Genomic DNA, 18,703 nt, shown 5'->3' with positions numbered 1-18,703 from the left:
TGTGTTCATTTTCTATATGTTATTTATCTAGGGTATTGCTCAAAATTCATGAAAACTGTTCTGCACACTGGGAGCTAAATACATTTTTAGGAATCAAAGAAACAAGTCAATGTATGAAAAGCTTTACACTATAGCTGTTCTAAAAACGTGTGCTATGCTGGTGGAAAATTGCGTGTAAATGCCAAGGAAATGATACTGTCCATTCATTGTGACTGATAAATCAGAGACAAATATTTTAAACAATATTTTTAACCTTACACATTTGATAACTTGACATTGGCTGGTAACTACATGACATATCTCTGTGACACACTAACTTGTCATGCAAAGTATGCTTGTACTACATGTGGGTAGTTTGCAACTATTTGTGCCTCAAAGTTAGCAACTGTAGTGACTAAAATACACATTTTCAAGCAAGAAAAAAGGAATAATTGTGTAATGGAGCAAAAAATTGTATTCAAATAGTAAACACAAATATTGTGTGATTCTCTCTCTCATAATGTGTATCTTAAAGACTAGGACCACCGTATGAATTTCAGTAGCTGAACATGTATGGTACTGCAACTTGTAGGAGTTTGTTGCAATATCATTGTGGTGATTGAAAAAAAAATAGCGCCAATGGCACTTGATCACAACTGGCACATTGTGAAACTACTCTATCTCTGGGTACACCTGTACATGAAATACTGAATGGGTAGGTGCTTCGGGTTTGGAGTTTGTCAGTAAATGCACACAGAAAACAAAGTCCCGAAGTAGCGAATTCCAGCCATTTTCAAACCACACTGTTTGTCAGTGGGGTAAGCAATATTCGCAAAAATCACATTTCCAGGCTAATAGACTATGTTTTACGAAATCACACGTCCTTATTACAAAATAAAAAGATCTTTGTCTTTAAATCAATGCGCCAGTAAACAGGTCCAGCAGCTAGTTATGTCATCAAGTCTGTAATGTTAAGGGTCATAACAAATGTGAGAAATCTAAAACATTAAATATGTTGTTTTTTATCAATTTTATTACCAAAAGCGCATGAAAATCTCTGATACTTTGAATCAGCCATCCTGCATATTTGTAACATTCATCAAAACCTCATTTCTGTTCCACAACTCATTAAATAGTCCACAATGCAGGATTGGTGTACATTTCAAAACTACATATATGAAAGACCCCTAAAATCAATTAGTTAAAGGGGGTTAGAAATTTCCCAAAACTATCTAACCGCTGCTCTGTTTGGCTCCATTTTTCGGAATCGGAACCTTGGAATTAGTCTGAATCTCTACCAAATATCAATGCAGTCTGTTCAGCAGTAATGACCTATGGTCATTATGTTAAAAAATACCGCCAATGGCGCTTGGACATAATGACCGCCTAGTATTATCGGCATTTATCAACAACCACACTCACTGTGAATTAGACAGACCACGAAGTCAATGAGCAACATATAGCTGACAGACTATTTTTCACATTGCGATTTTAAGCTCATTTCATGAGAAAAGAGACATGTATATGTATATGGAGAAAAAGCAGAAGACATATTTGTAAATTGTTTGTTAAGTGACAATCATATATGCATCTCTTGAATTTTGTGGTTATAAGGTATAACAGTAGTGTAAGAATAATGAGGTATGAATAAGTTAGTAAAGCTAAGTTGACAGTAATTAAGATTACAAAATTATACACTAAGCTGGGGAAATCTGATTGAAATAAATGTTGAAAAGTAGCAAAGTCATGGTCATCTTTTGTCTAATACCTTGTGTAAGTTCATGAACTTTACATAAATCTTGCTATAGATTTGTTGCTAATGGGCAATAATTGTGTTTCAGATCATTTGAGAGCAATCTATCCATGACAAGTTTAAATTGTAATATACTTCTATTTAAAGGAGAGAAACTTCTCAAATAATTTTTTTCCCTGTAATTTGCTGTGAGAACACATGGACAGATACTCAGGACTCTATGCTGGTGCTACCTTGATAACTAACCTACAACTTGTAACGTCATTGTCTAACCTGTTCACCCCAATTTCCTGTAGACAGGTCCACACTCTCCATTGATAACAATGGCTTTGGGCCATACCATTGTAGTGAAAGACTGTAACATGTGAGGTTGTGGATACTTAATCTCTGGAATGTCAAAGTCTGCATATTGACTCAAGGATGTTTACTTAACAAATGCCTAGGGTCATCTCAAAAGTGAGAATCTAAACTATGAAATATGTTTTTTTTATTGCTTTTGATACCCAAAAGACCATAGAAATCTCTTATACTTCGAATCAGCCATCCTGCATATTTCTAACATTCATCAAAACCTCATTTCTGTTCAACAACTCATAAAACAGTCCACAATGCAGGATTGGTGTACATTCCAAAACTACATATATGAAAGACCCCTAAAATCAATTAGATAAAAAGGGGGGTTAGAAATTTCCCAAAACTATCTAACCGGCGCTCCGTTTGGCTCCATTTTTCGGAATTGGAACCTTGGAACCAGTCTATGTATCGGTATCAAATATCAACGCAGTCCGTTCAGCAGTTTTTGACTTTTTGTCGTTTACGGAAATGGACGACATCAAACACCGGTTGAAACCACCTCTATATCACAACTTCCAGTTGTGATAAAAATGATATGATTGAAATCATACCTTTAACTCGTCTTCCTCGTCATCATCATTGATATTGTATTCCTGTGGTAATCAAACACAGATATAAACATTTACTGGCGATCATTGATCAGAGTACTTTTTTATATTATGCGAAAAAAAATATAAAAAGGGTTTTGTTTCTAAACCTCATATGACTTGATTTGAAAGTCATTTAGTGCTAGATTCAACAGGTGTGGCAGAAAACACTGGGTTGCTGCACTAACCTCTAATTCTGAAGTGTTGATTGTTGAAGTGGTGGTATTTGTTGTCTCACTACTGAAGAGAGTTGATGTGGTTGGAGAAGAGCTCTCTGCCAATAGCGAAGCTGTAGGAATGACAGACAAAGATTAGAAGTTGGTGATATGGACCAATGTGCCGTGCGGGAAATTTTCCGGACTATGGATGCACTCTCAGTCAAAGTTCTCTCCCCAGCAATATTGGTTTTTATATGGAATAATTTTGAACACAAAAGCTGAGACAGAATTGTCAATGTTTGTCTACAAAATCCACAATAACCTGTAGTTAACATTTTCCATGGTGATTGGACGATAGGAGCCATATTGAAATTTTGGTATGGTTAAAATTTGGGATATTCCGTTTACATGGGAGAAACCTAAATGTTTCCATCATAGCTCCAAATGGGAACGACTTACTTTACTTTTCCTCGATATTCCATTTCATGTCATTTCATTTCAAAAGTCATATTACCATAATTCATTGACTGTGTATCTATGCAATCAAATGGTGACTAAAACTGCCTTTATTGAAATAGTCCGTTGGTATTGAGGTTCAGTGGAAAGTTTAGAGGTGAGCATATTGTCTACTGTTCTTTTTATTTTTGACCTTGTTTTCACCCAGGATGTATCGGAAAGGTATGTTTTACCTTTGACAGTAGAAGAAGCCTGCGGAGTGGCAGTTGTAATTGTATTGGCATTTGTGACAATGGAACTAGACTTTACAGTGACGTCGCTGATTTGACTTGGAGGGGGGCTGGCAGTATTTGCGGCAGGGTTGGACAGCAGTAATGAACTTGACAGGTCACTCAGCTGATTGCCCTGTTTGGAGAGACAGAAAACATTGATGCTGTTATGTTTGGTATATTCTCCATTGACAGTTCACAGGGATGATGGAACAACAAGAACTTGAATTTATATGAAACGACTCTTTGTGTCATTTCACATGCTGTACCAGGCACATGCACACAACTGAACTGAAACTCAAAACTGCCTTAAATGCAAGTGGACAAGTGAGAACCTGTACTGATCATTCAACACTGGTCACCATATGAGGGACTTTGGAGTATATTTTCACATTTCCCATGGTGAGCTGATGTTATTAATCATATGCAATCCTGAACTGTCATCAGTAATTCAGAGTATCTTCAGTTGTGCAACACTGTGTGGCTAAAATTACATTTGTGGGCTAAATAGTTAAATAAAACTGTAAGTTGGTGTGCAATTAAGATAGAATACGCCTTGGGGAAAGATACTATTGACTCTCAAATTTCTACAATTCTTTCTGATCTAAAACTTGCGGGGGCTCATTTTAAAGATCTCGGAGAAAGAAACACTTTCATCTAAATTTTTTCAAAAATTCGAAATTTCATTTCCCCCATAGAGTTCACACAGGTATGGCAGCCATTTTGAATTTCAAATATCACAAAAAGTTGGATAATTTGTTTCGCTGGTTCCAAACTTTGCACGGTTATCCCCTATTTTTATCATTGATTTGGTAAGAGAATGGTTGAAAGTTTCATTGAGGAAAGTTTGAACAAAAGTTAAGTCTTTCATTTTCGAGGCGCATACTACCTTAACACAGCTTTTGTGTCCCTTATGAGGTGAAGATGCAACTTACCGATATGAGAAGTCCCTGTTGGGAGGATGGTAGTGATGATTGTAAACTTGATGTGTTCACTGCGCAGCTGCCGGCTGTGATGGTACCAAGCTCAGCTTTGATAGGCTGTATCAGAACTGTTGCACTGGTTGTACCAGGTGCCGGTGCCGTGGAGACTGTAGCTGGTGTTGAAATGGTGTGGACTCCAACTTGTCCAACCTGTCCTACTTGTCCTGGGTATGTACCTAAACAATGAGAGATTCATGAGTATACCATGTATTCTGTAAAACTGTTAGGTCACACGTGACATTCTAAATATTGAACTACATTATTGATCTTTAATGTATACTGTATCTATTTACAGCTTTTACCAGTCCAATGTCTTGACGATCTTAAATACTTCACCCCATAAGAATTTAACATTACCATGCTTAATTTTATCAAATGTTCAATTTTCTACAAGTTTTTGGATCAAACTATCTCAGATAAGTTAAAGTCCATTTTGTAGGTCATCTTTTCAATGCCAATCAATACTGTGTATTTGGTAGCCATCTTGAGAACTTATTTGAACTTGAATTTCTCCTCTTTGGAGATGTCATAGACACAAGAGAAGTCATTCTGATTGAAAAGCATTGTTCGATAGAAACAGTCATTATTGTTGTTTTCTCAGAGGCCCACGATCACAAGTCTTCCATCATATTTTCGTCAGGATTTTGTTCAAAGAAATCCTGCAAGTGCACCCTCATAGAGACCTTGATATACTTGATGTCCAAATTTCAGAAAGAACTTACAACTTACCTGTAGTCAACAGCTGTGTCAGGAAAGCATTGTTAGGAGGTGTTGGCGCAGCTACTGTGGCCGGTATTGCCGTTACTGGTGCTGTTACTGCTGCTAGTATCGTTGGAGCTGGCGCTATTTTCTGTGGCTGTTTTGGTCTCACTGGACTGGCCTTTGTCTTTGCACCACTTGACTGGCTTTGACCAGATCCTCCGCTGCCTTGCCGGCTCCTGTTACTCGTAGTGGTGGGCTGCTGCTGGGTCACAGCTGGCAACACAACCGTGGTAGCACCAGTCGTTGCGACGAGAGTGGCCGGAAAAGCTTGTTGTGTCGGAGGCGCTTGTTCCTGTGCCGTTACTGTTTGTGCTTGTTGCTGTGGCTGCTGGGGCTGCTGCGTTTGCTGTGACTGCAACAAGCCTTGAGTGATGACCGACTGCTGCAAGCTGGCCAACTGGGCCTGCAACACAGGCTGGGTGGTCAGTGCTGGCTGCTGGAGTGTGTTAGTCACTGTTAAAGTCTGTGGCAAGGTTTGAGAAATCTGTGTAATTTGTTGTGAAATTTGATTTGACGGCGCTATTGAGCTCTGAGTTACCTGAGTCTGTTGAGGGGGGACCTGGGTATACAAGCCCGCTGCCCTCTGAGTCCTACTCTGAGCTAGAAGTTCACTAACAAGAGGTTTCTTTTCAGCTCTAGTGTAAGTCTGCTGTGGCTGAGGCTGAGGCTGAGGCTGAGGCTGAGGCTGTATCGGTGCAAAGCTTTGCGACTGTCTTCCCGCAAGTTCAATAGCTTGTTGCAAGAGACTAATTGCTTGTGTCTGTCCAAAAGTCAAGTTTTGTGTCTGCTGCAGCTGTTGTTGTTGCTGCTGTGGCTGCCCAAGAGTGAAACCTCCGACCGTCATCGGCTGAGGCTGCTGCGTTTGCTGGTTCACAGTCAGACCAGACTGTTGCATCTGGGTTGGCTTCTCTTGCAGCAGTGGAGCCTGTGACAGGATAGTCGGTGCCTGGCTCACAACATTGTACGTAGACACTGGTTTCACTTGTATTGGCTGCTGGTTGACTTGGATGGCTGGCTGTGAAAGCTGTGTGGCCATCGGCTGGAACTGGACGTTTGCGGCCAGCGACGATGCAAGATTGCTGGGCGGGCTAGATGCAAGTATACCTGGTGTGGCCTGGTTGCTAGGGATAGCCCCACTTAAAAAGGAAGATGGTATGGAGATAGGCGTTGTGATAAACTGTGGCAGTGAGTTGCCTGTCTGTGCACTGCTAACCTGTAACTGTTGTGTGGTCGACTGCTGGTTGGTGCCTGTCCCTGTATACTGGCTGATGGCTTCATCCAGTGGTATGTTGATTTGCTCTGGTATTGTACTCTCCTCAAAGGCCAAATTGCTGTTGTTTCCAGCCAACTGAAATAAACAGAGAGGAGATTTATACAGAGTTTATACTTCATAGTGTGAACATGATACAAGCAGCTAGATTTTTTTGCCACAGTGGGAACCAAGAAATGACTCTCTAGCTGTGAAGCAGTGTAGTAAACATTGTTCTCTTTCACTACAACGACAGCTGGGGGATACTATCAGTATAATATCATTACTGTCAACAACACAGTTTGTCTCTGCAAAACTCTTGACTTTACTTCAATCACAAACTAGAATACACTTTAGCTTATTGGTGAGGATTCCATTCAAACTAAATCAGTAGATTATTTAATGCTTTGAAATATCCAATTGTGATGATTAAATTGGGGGGGGGGGGTGTCATGTTCAGCTTGTTATCACTGTCCCTGTATGATAGTTCAAACCACCTAATGGAAGGGGAAATGCACAAAATCTGGGGGTTTTGGAGGTGGATGGGGTAAACTTGGTTGTGCGCCGAACAACTGGCAGTAATACATGTGCTTGAAAATACTGGTGACATACCTGCAGTTGTTGAGGGGGTTGTTCTTGCGGAGGGGTTGGTTCTGTCAGAAAACTGCTGTTGTTGCCCATAAATACAAACGTTCCAGGTACCTGGTTGACGCTGTTCTGTACTTTTTCCAAAAAATCTGGCAATGAGAAGTAGATTGTCATTTCAATAATCAAATATCGAATAGAAATTTCCACACAAAAAACTTTACCAGGTAAACATACTGATTCGTATAACCATTTCCTGGTCCATAGCTTTGATTGTGCAATTGCAACCAATGCAGTTGATGTCAACTGAATTAAAGGCCTTTCAAAAGCAAACCAGATGAATTACTTTGCAACATTTTCAGTTATTTTGTTGCCAATTTAATAAGTAACTTTGAGTTGTCAATAATCAGTTTAATGATGTTGTATATAAGATTTTTTTGCGCATCACTACTAAAAACCATTACATGAGATCATTAAGACGTAAAAAGGGGACATCTTAATCAATTTCTTGATGGCAAAACTAATAGTTCTGGAAAGATGATAGAAGTTTAAAGAGCGAAAGTATCAAGAGTAGTTCAGGTTCAAAGTTTCTGGATATTTACCTTGCAGTGGTTCAAAGGTTGTGTCCATGAAATCTTCATCCACGTTGGGTTGTAGCTGCACCAATCCTGGCTGAATCATGTCTGCATTTCCTGCATGTGCTTAGACACATATCCAATTATTTTTCACAAGAATATCACACTTAACCTTCTCAAGCCTGACTTTCTGCCTGCATTACCCCTATGTAGGGGGGGTTTAGGCCTCAGAGGGTTAAGAATGGTATCTTTAAGGTAGAATGCACCTCGGGGACAGATATTCAGACTCTCAAACTTTTCCAATATTCTTTTGGCCTACCACTTGTGGGGGCTTATTTTGAAGCTTATGGAATTAATAATGCTTGTATTTGCTTAGTTTTGAGAAAATTTGGAATCTTACTTTGATCCATAGAGATAACACAAGGATGGCGGTCATTTTGAATTAGAAAATATATCAATAAATATTGGGTAATTTGTTTCTCTAGTACCAAAATTTGCATAGTGACCCCAATTTTTATTCTTGATTTTGAAAGAGAATGATTCAAACTCCGCTGGACAAAAGTTAAAGGAAAAGTTTTTAAGTCTTTCTTTTTCGAGGCGCAAACAACCTTAAAGTAAACAACAAATTCAAGAAGAAGCATGCAGTAAGAATAGTGGTGGCAAACGATAGCAAAGATGGATACACCATTCAGCAGTCAGTAGAGTTTACCTTTGATGCTAAAATTGTCCCTTTTCTGTCACAAGGTTCTCAACAGAAATGTCCACTCTGCAACATTTTCTTTCATATTTTGAGATTACGTCTCATATGTTTTACAGTTGCTATTGTTTGAAGACAGAAACTTCTCATATTATAAATATCAAATCCAGACTACGCCTTTCCAGCTTGTCATGATTACATATACTTGTGGTTAGGGGTGGTGTACCATGAAAGCAAACACAATAGAACCGTAATTCCTTAGTTTGGGTGTCAATCACCCCAAAACGAAACTCCTAAATGCAAAATTGATTTCCGGAAAATTGTGCTGTTTATAAAGTATGGAGAAACTTTATGTTCACACTTTCTAGTGTTCCAGTTAGCCTATGTTCTTCCATCAAAGTTCAAATAATGTTTTGTTTGTCATAATTTTTGTTTCTCTCAATGAATGAGATAGTACTGCATCGGAATAGTAATATCACGTTTAGTGTGAGTCCACATGTATGAACTACACAATAATAGGTGTCTCATGTAAGTATTATCATTATGTCTCTTTTGTCATGGTTTCATGGTCTGAACTTTTGTACTTTTTTGGTTACAACAGATTTCTTATTGCAATTTTGACGCACGACAAACAAACTGGGGTCTTCCCCATCTGAGTACTTATGTTTCTAGTGTGTCAGCTTTTATGATCGACAGACCCCTTAATCACCGAGCAGAGGTAATACAAATGACAGGCAAAGTTTCTCCTTGATGGTCTTACCGATTTCTCTGGGATTTGGAAATGTATAAGGTTGATTTGAAAGGCTGGAGAACAAGGTGTCAGTGAAGTCACTCAACAGATCATGATCAGAATCAATGATCATTGGTGAAGGTGCTGGCTGTATGACGGGACTGTACAGTCGGTTACCTTCCGCTTCTTTCTTCCTCTCTAGGAATTCCGCTTGCTGAAAAGATATAAAAAATAAATACAAACTCACTTGTACGGACTTCTTAAGCTTTGAGCCTCTTTTGTCTCAAATTTGGCAAGCTTAAAAATTTGAAGAAAAATGGCTCTAAAGAATCAGGTACCAGTTAGAATTCATCAATATGTCTGCACACAAGCCAGTACACACATATACACACTCATGTGTGTATGTATGTATGTATGTATGTATGTATATATGTATGTATGTATATGTATGTGTGTGTGTGTGTGTGTGTGTGTGTGTATGTGTGTCTGAATGTATGTATGTATGTTATGTAAATATTGAAGATTACGGCAATGTGCATTCTTGTTTTAAATGTACACAACAGGTGATTAGATTGCATATGTCATTACATATTTATAAATCTGTGTACATGTGTGACTCATTTTTTCAACAGTGTAAACGGCTTTCTATCGGTTCCCAGCATTTCATCATAAACAGACCAAGATGACAGAGCAGGAAATGATCACACAATGTCATACGTTTTTCAATTCCACCAGTTCCATATCCTGGGGGTCCTTGCTGTTCTTTTCCTTGAAAAAAATTCTCCATCTTTTGTATTCCTGTACCACTGTGTCCAGCGTCCGCTTCCAGTACTTGCCTTCCAGCACCACAGCCTACGTGAGGAATGATATGTTTGTTTAATCAATTCACATTCTTAAAAAGGATGACAAAGAACCGTCATGCAAATAATCATTGTAAACAAACCTATATGTGCGAGCCAGATTTTGAGGAACACCACTTTAAACTGACCAAGCATTGAGGATTTTCTCACAGAAAGTTCAGAAGGTAACACCCATCTCTCAAGAACAAAATAATGTGTGATGTTTAATAGCTGTATCATGTCACCTCATAAAGTCTGTTGTATTGATATTCTTCCAGGGATCATAATCCCATCACAACAATTCAAACCACTTATCGAAATGACAAAACTTCTTTACACTGTAAAGTTGTGTCAATTTCATGGTCAATATGTTTAGACAAATCTGAAAATAAACCCGCCCCTTATGAAGTGAAACAAACTGTACTGCCCGCTTTAAGAAAGAATACACTAAATTCCTTGCATAAAGTTTGTCATAAAAAACTGGCAGGTAATTTGAAGAAAACATAGCACTAGGCTTCCTGACAGAAATATCAAACACCATGATATACTCATGGCCATTAGCAAATATCCCTGTCAACTGTCCCTTCTGTATCTAACGTGCAAATACCATTAGGGACAATTATTATTAACCCAACTCTCTGATGATTTTTACAAATTCATTAATTTTTATAACACATGTAAATGTCTATCATCGGTCTATTCACATTGTTGTTGGTGATCCTTTGTTGATGGAAGATAATAGACAATACAATTATTCATACTGATAAATCATATTTTTCACAGATAATTCAGTTGTAATTAAGCTGTCCAGGAAATAACACTCTATGCCAGCTTGAAGTTGTCTTTGGGAAATTATAAGAATCAAGGCTATCACTATAGATTCAGTTTTATTTTCATTAGAGGAATACATATCCTGGACCATTGTATGGGAATGGAAAACAAAGAGTATGATGTATGATGACAGATGAAAATTATGAGACAGTGCAGGTGAAGTATCAACAATACTTTCAAGACAATGGAAATAATAATTATCAAACACACAACACATTTTATACACTTTCATTGCCACATTTTGGAAAATTCCAATACTTTCATTAGTATGGATATATAGGGAGAAACTTGGGTGATAGGAGTCAAAGGTTGTCTTCAAGTCCCATTCCACACATTCAACTAGCATTGATGAAAGAAAATTCCAAACAAATTGATGCATTCATTCCACAGACATGCATGCATGCTTTTTATTGTGGTGTTCTTTGAAAAGCTTAGGTCTAAGTCTGTCATGGTACAACAGACATCATTGCAGCTCCCCCAGACCGGAATAGACAACAGATTTTACATTCCCTTTCAAACATTTTTGCATCTCTATTGCAGTGTACTGTGGTGTTACCATACACTCAGACACGTAGTGTTGTGAAATATGATAATTGGAAAGAAATGATATGTACGGATTGAAAAGGAAATTTACTTTTCATTATATGCACTGCATCAAAATAGTAAGACACAACTTTTTCAATATGAGTGATCCCTGATGCACAACCGTATGGCTTGCTGTAGTTTATGGCAGGCAAAGCCAAATGAAATGCAGAATGAGAAGCAGGGCGATTTCATTTTTTACAATCAATCTGTAATTTCTTCATGCTGCCCTGCAGGCCCAGAGGGGACAGGCAAAATTATCTACTCCTGATTTTTACTCAGAACCTCAGCAAATTTGCAAAATCTTTGAAATATCTTAATGCTGCTGATGAAATATCCATGCGTTGTCAGTGTGTGTGTGTGTGTGTGTGCATGCGCATGTGTAAATTAATGTGACTATGACCCAGATGTAAGAGCAATCTTTACCTGCTTGGAGGGCAGTGTGTAAATTGTACAGAAACTGAATTTAGGTTTGTGGTAGTTACAATTACGGCTGTGAGTGTTCAGCTTGTATTTGTGGAAGGGGATGGGGAACTATTTCAAAGATCTATTGCTTTACTTAAGACATTGTAAAGCTGTCAACCTGACCCAATTTTTAGATATTTTAATTGCACCAAATTTTAAAGGTTATCAACAACCTTGCTCAATTTTATGAGGTGTTGATCTTGTTAACTTTTCACTTGCAACCATCTTTTGCTTTTGAAATTGCTGTAAACCGAAATAAGGACACATGCTTTGTGGTACAAAGGTAGTTTTGCACAATGGCAAGCATTAAAAATATCAAGAAATATTTTATTGACAAGGCATCAGCAAAATCTGATAAACACAATATCATATCAGTACTTTTGTGGTCACAAAATCAGAAATGACATCATTAATTGACAAGAGAGAAGAAATGTTTTTTTCATCACTGAAATAGCGCTGTTCATGATTACAAGTTTGTTATTGGTGCACGCGCATGACAATGGACACTGCTGCTTGAAATGCAGACAAATGTTATCAATGTTGCATGCATGGCTGTTTTGCAGCTTGTACTCTGAGTTGTGAATATGTCTTTAAGTATTCATTATTACACTAGCAGTTGCCTACTAAGATGTGTTTTCGTCATTCTTGCATGCGTAATTTTCAAAAGCATAATCTAAAAATGCTGACAAATATCTATTTTTGCATATTAATGAGAGAACAATGACGTCAATTGTGAACAGCCCTATTGATGAATGGCATTTTACAGGAAAGCCTGTTTGAAATTATTCATCACCACCATGTTTCAAAAATAGTGACAATGTCACTGGTCGCTCCCATATAGTTATCAAAACAAGTTAAAATCAAGCTAAAAGATTTTTTTATCACAAATAGAAACAATTCCCCCAATAAAATAAAATTATACAAATTTCACCAGAATTTGATCAAATCTTACTGACGTCACCCGTAAAAACCTCTACACTAAGTTTCAACTCAATCGGACGTGTGGTTTCAGAGTTAAAAAAAATTTTTGATCAAAAATGAAAAAAATAGCCAAAAAATGCAAATATGGAAATTTCACCACGATTTGCCCAGATTTGAGAAAGGTCACTCCTATGCACTTCCATACCAAGTTTCAAATCAATCAGACTTGTGGTTTCAGAGAAGAAGATTTTTTGACCAAAAATGGGAGAAAATTACAAAAAAATTCATGAAAAATAGCAAGTCCAAGATACTGACCCAAGATGTGCACAATCATTTCAGGTCAGCCCAAAGTACTTACATGCTAATTTTTCATCTAATCTGCTCAGTGGCTATTGAGATTTTCAATAAAAGTAAACTTGTAAACATATATACATATGGCTATGGGAGCTAACAAACGACCCAATGGTCGACAGAGCTCTGCTGTGTTATGAAGAGAGCAACGTTTTGTGACATATGTATTGATGAAGAAGGTTGAGATCTTTGATAGCTCATTTCAGGATGGCCTGACCTAAAATGGCAAATTAGCTGCAAAAATACAAAATTGATGATTTCATCATAATTATGTATAAAAATGTATACCAAATATCAAAGCTATCACATGAGTAACTTTTGAGAAACAAATATTTGACCAAAACGGCAAAACTGACCCAAAAATACAAAAATTGATGATTTCATCAAATTTCACTATATCACACTAAGAGAACCCCCAGGAACCTGTATACCAAATATCAAAGGCATCAGACAAGTAGTTTTTGAGAAACACATTTTTTGACCAAAAATGGCAAAATTGCACCAAAAATACAAAATTGCAGATTTCATCATATATTCTGTATATCATATTTAGTTTATCTGTAGGAACCTGTTATACCAAATATCAAAGCTGTCAGACGAGCAGTTTTGATGAAATAAATTTTTGACCAAAAATGACAAAAAATTCCTTAAAAATACAGATTGGCTTATTTCATCACAATTTGAACAAATCCAAGTTGGGCTATCCCTAGGGACCTGTATACCAAATATCAAAGCTGTCAGACGAGCGGTTTTGATGAAATAAATTTTTGACCAAAAATGACAAAAAAATTCCTTAAAAATACAGATTGGCTTATTTCATTACAATTTGAACAAATCCAAGTTGGGCTATGCCTAGGGACCTGCATACCAAATATCAAAGCTGTCAGACGAGCGGTTTTGATGAAATAAATTTTTGACCAAAAATGACAAAAAAATTCCTTAAAAATACAGATTTGCTTATTTCATCACAATTTGAACAAATCCAAGTTGGGCTATCCCTAGGGACCTGTATACCAAATATCAAAGCTGTCAGACAAGCGGTTTTGATGAAATAAATTTTTGACCAAAAATGACAAAAAAATTCCTTAAAAATACAGATTTGCATATTTCATCACAATTTGAAGAAATCCAAGTTGGGTTATCCCTAGGGACCTGTATACCAAATATCAAAGCTGTCTGACCAGCGGTTATGAAGAAGGAGATTTTTTACCAAAAACGCCTTTTTTGGCACTAATTTGCATATTTTTGGCAATGACAACTTCATTTGAACAAAATCTCATCTACAGCCCATCATCCATGTACACACCAAATATCAAGATGAAATGTGCAGCGGTTTTGGAGTTTTTGATGTTGACGGACAGACATACAGACATACAGACATACAGACATACAGACATACAGACATACATACATACAGACATTTTCCTAGCCTATAAGAATAGCTTCCATTGCCATATATACATATGGCTATGGGAGCTAATAAAATGACAAAGGGCTAATGCTTTGCATCGTAGAAAGCAGCGAAGTATTAGTTTTATATGACTCAGTGGTTGAGATAGCTCAAATATAATTAACATGATATGTTTTGTAAATTTTTGAAGGCATAATCTTTGTGGTAGGCAATGATACATGTATTTTTGTTACGATATATGCCTAGCCTTATTTACAAATGATTGAAATATCAATATTTTTTATGTAAACAGGTTGCAGGATCAGTTGTCAGTTGCACTTTCATCACTGATTGCTTGTGGAATATCTGTTAAAAGAATACTTTATCTCTGGTCAAAATATCCCTGTAACATATCTAGAAGCAATTGGTATTACTCCAGCTGGAGTTATGTGTACAATTATAATTCATTAGTACACTGCGCAAAAACTGCCTCCCTTGCTTGAGTTTGAATCAAACAGTAAGGTGTTTGACCTCTTGAAATGCATATGTCTTTTCGTGCTGTGAATGAAAGCAACACCAGCATGTCCGTAAGAAATGTTACACCCTTACGTGTAACATGATCAGATCTGACAGGGAACCATGACGATGATATATTGTTACTCAAATATGAGGACATATGTTATAATATGAAAACTGTGAAAGCCATATTGAGGCTGAACACTGGAATGTATGACTGCTCATGTACAGCGCAAGGTTTTGAATACATTGTGTGAGGAACCAGCACATGCAAATGACTGCAGTATACCAGGCAGTGTCCACTGGGAGTTCCATATTCTTCTATTGTAAATATTAGCCATTTGACCCAAATTGAGGTGTATTGCGTATTGTTGTGCAGAGTTGAATTGGTTTATTCAGGATCAATTTTCTGTGAAACAGGCACTACAATCTGAAAATCTATATGTAGGAAACAATTTGGAAATGATGATGATGATAATGATGATGATTAGTGTGTCCTTACTCTTTGTTTCCATTTCAGAGAACAAAAGTTGAGCCATTTGCAAGTATTTTCAGTTTCTGGAGGTGTGTTTTTGCCAGAGGTCAGCTAAATAGCACGAGGTGAAAAGTCTACAGTTGATTTATAGAGTGGTTTTTACATGTACAGACTGATATGTCATTCACCCACAACATCTCAATTACACTGTGGTCCAAAGGGCGTATTGGTTTTCACTGTGCTATTTGCTAAATGTACTTTCACCACTGCGTCTCTTGTGTAGGACGCCTCAGTAGATCTTGAAAAGGGTAGTTAGAATCTGTGCAGTTAAATGTTTTGGGCCTTTCTGCTTTTGCAAAACAAGTGCAAATGCTTCAAAGTTCACTGTGAAGGAAAATAAAAGAGTTGCATGCTACAGCAACATTGTCAACATTGGATATGGCTATGCTGAAAAAAATTTTTATATTGATAATATAAAGAGATCAAAGCAAACACAAGCAATGATTTTCTGATGTCATCAAAGAGTATAATACTGGAGACAGGCAGCAGATGTCAGTATTCTAGTATCTACCAAAGATTAAAGTTGACCTGTATATTGTTGGCGAATGCAAATTACTGTGAACAACAATAAAAAGTTATTTATATCATTTAATGAGGATACAGTTTAACTTTTACAGGTTTAGAAATTCAAAATGACATTTTACAATCATGCGGGCAACCTGGCTCTGCTTTTTTTTATGATGTTAATATTAAAATTTAAGATCCAGACATGTGGTATACAGGATGACCTTCTGTCACCTGTGTGAATGTGTGAGTAAATGCACGTCTGATAAGAATTTATATCATACATGCGGTATATGCAACAAGCACATAAAACTGCCATTTCACTCGTAATTTAATATGAAGACATACTTCACCCATTAATTTCTATTTGCGAGAGTGTGTACATGCAATATTAGGCATTTGGCAACATTTCTTGGAAGCATATTTGTTTTGAATGACCCCTGTGTGAACTGTGAGGGGGCAAGTCAACATGGCTGGCTAGCAGCCTTATTAACTTTGCCGCAAGCAAATTATGGTTCAGGATTTCATCACCTCAAGTTGACAGGTTGGAAATGTATCACACAGATAAACCAATAGCTTAGAGCATATCCACCCGAATGTTCGCATCAAAATTTAAAAAAATTTGCACTTCAGAAAGAGTCATCAATATCTGTAATCAGAACAACCATGAGCATCTGTCCCCGCCAAAGATTGGTTATTTTTTGTTGATAGTTGACCTTATTACAGAACCAGTATCAATAGGTTTTTTATCCCTGCCTTGTTAAATACTAACAGTCAAAACAAAGTCTATGGTTGCAATCACACTATTTTTATGATGTTTGAGGCTTCATGGTGCAATAATGATTTTTTGGTTATGGTTTGTGTAGCTACATTTTCAGTGTTAGCAGTTCAACTTTTACCAGGTCAGTTCATGATTGCATTTTCGTTTTATTTATTTATTCACTATTTATCATCTATTTGTTTGTTTACTTTGCTTTTCAGAGACAAAGTTATTATTCTAAGCAAAAGTGCAGCAGCCACTTTGAGTGACATTGAAGGCAATAGTGTTCAGAACATTGTTTGAGAGTAGTCCCTAGTTTTAACCTTATGGTGCTCTCTGTACTGATTTATACCAGAGTGATTTTTTTTGTCAAGTGCGGGGTGAGACTTTGTCAGCAACATATGTCTTTGGTTGCTAAAACTAAATAACCCTCTTCCACTGTACTCTGGTATGGCAACACATGGTATGTATCATGTCTTGACACAGAGTAACAGCAACAAAGTAAGGCTAAATTTATCATACCGGTGAGTAGCATGTTGGGACTTGTGAGCGCAATCAGTGCATGTGATTTCTTGCCTTGCTGAACATATTGTCATGACACACAACAAAACTGAATACTTCGGGTGACAATGGCTGTAACAGATACTCAGCATGTCAGATGGGTTATTTGTCCTTTGTTATTACATGTACCGGTATACTTATGAACTAACAATGTTTGGTGGACTAAACTGGTAAAGTCTGTGACACTGAATTGGGGCCAGGTAAATCAGAGAATGTGAATAAAAAGTACAAGTATGTACATTGCAATACATACAATACATGGAATTCATTGAAAAAGTAGTCTGCTAATCTGTCCTAATAAATATCGCATTGCTCCTTAAAATATGAAAATTCAATTTTTACGTTTTTTTTCCTTCCCCTTGCTTTCATTGGTTCAGGGGGTTTAATTGAATAATTCAAAATCAAATTGTTGACTGATGATTGATATAGGCTACAATGATCACTATGATACTTACAAATCATTTATAAATGTTATTTTATGAAAATATTTTCAACATCTATTATGCAGGCCATAGAAGAAGATATCCAACAGTGTTTGAAATGCACTACAAATTTTTCCCTCTGAAATGGTAAGCACTACAGCTCTTTGTGAAAATTTCTTTGCAGCAATGCCACCTATGTTGGGCATTGAAGTTGTGAGCAGTACAGCAAGGAGACCCCTCAATCTTCCAAATTACTGTTTTTAGACCGTTCACTTAAAGTGTTACACATGACAAAATATTAAGAATAGAGTGCCCTCAAACTTTGAAGATTTCTGAATTTCTTTCAGTCAATTTTGGAATTTCTTAAAATCTTCTATCAGTAGAGTCAGCCCCTTCCCAAACCCCAGGATATCAACACAGGTACAAATTTTCTTGAATCAAAGAGACTCTATGGTCAGTGGCATGTCAAACTCTCTATGGACAAACCGATCAAAGGATGTAAGAGTTGACACGTTATTGAAGTATGAAAAAGACGAACGGGATATTTGAAAACCGTTTTTGAAGTTACCTTGACATTATAGACAAACACCATACCATGAAAAAATGGTGGCTGAATTGGGGATGGTATTTGCCTCAGAGTTCAGTAAATGCTAGAGTGACCTTGTGCGGTTGATTGGTAAGATTGGAACTTGTTTACTGGGAAAGGTGGTGCCAATCAAGGTCAAGGTCAACTTTGGACAGGTAAGGAAATTAATCATACTGCTGAATCAAAGAAACGTCATTGGGAAAATTGAAAATAAATTCACTAAATAGTAGTTGTACTAGGGGTCTGTGGCATGCATACAAAGCCCCAATTATTCATGTTAAAAATGTTTGTAGTTCATGAACA

At 37.1% G+C, this 18,703-nt stretch overlaps 1 protein-coding gene across 4 annotated transcripts in view; it reads right to left on the bottom strand.

Moving 5' to 3' along the window:
- LOC139145240 (MLX-interacting protein-like) overlaps nucleotides 1-18,703 on the bottom strand; it is a 56,273-nt gene that overhangs the window by 8,532 nt on the left and 29,038 nt on the right. For 2 of the 4 annotated variants that reach the window (XM_070716267.1, XM_070716269.1), the window contains 9 exons: nucleotides 9,855-9,989; nucleotides 9,168-9,351; nucleotides 7,738-7,836; nucleotides 7,163-7,287; nucleotides 5,269-6,649; nucleotides 4,492-4,715; nucleotides 3,521-3,692; nucleotides 2,862-2,962; nucleotides 2,638-2,679 (listed from right to left, as the gene is read on the bottom strand). In XM_070716267.1, coding sequence (XP_070572368.1) covers nucleotides 2,638-2,679; nucleotides 2,862-2,962; nucleotides 3,521-3,692; nucleotides 4,492-4,715; nucleotides 5,269-6,649; nucleotides 7,163-7,287; nucleotides 7,738-7,836; nucleotides 9,168-9,351; nucleotides 9,855-9,989 — 2,463 coding nt within the window. The remainder of the gene's footprint in view (nucleotides 1-2,637; nucleotides 2,680-2,861; nucleotides 2,963-3,520; nucleotides 3,693-4,491; nucleotides 4,716-5,268; nucleotides 6,650-7,162; nucleotides 7,288-7,737; nucleotides 7,837-9,167; nucleotides 9,352-9,854; nucleotides 9,990-18,703) is intronic. The other 2 variants (XM_070716268.1, XM_070716270.1) reach the window with 1 other exon arrangement.

Source organism: Ptychodera flava, chromosome 12 (assembly GCF_041260155.1).
Source record: "Ptychodera flava strain L36383 chromosome 12, AS_Pfla_20210202, whole genome shotgun sequence".
In the NCBI taxonomy this organism is placed as follows: Eukaryota; Metazoa; Hemichordata; class Enteropneusta; family Ptychoderidae; genus Ptychodera; species Ptychodera flava.
This window is presented reverse-complemented; position numbering and strand designations above follow the sequence as displayed.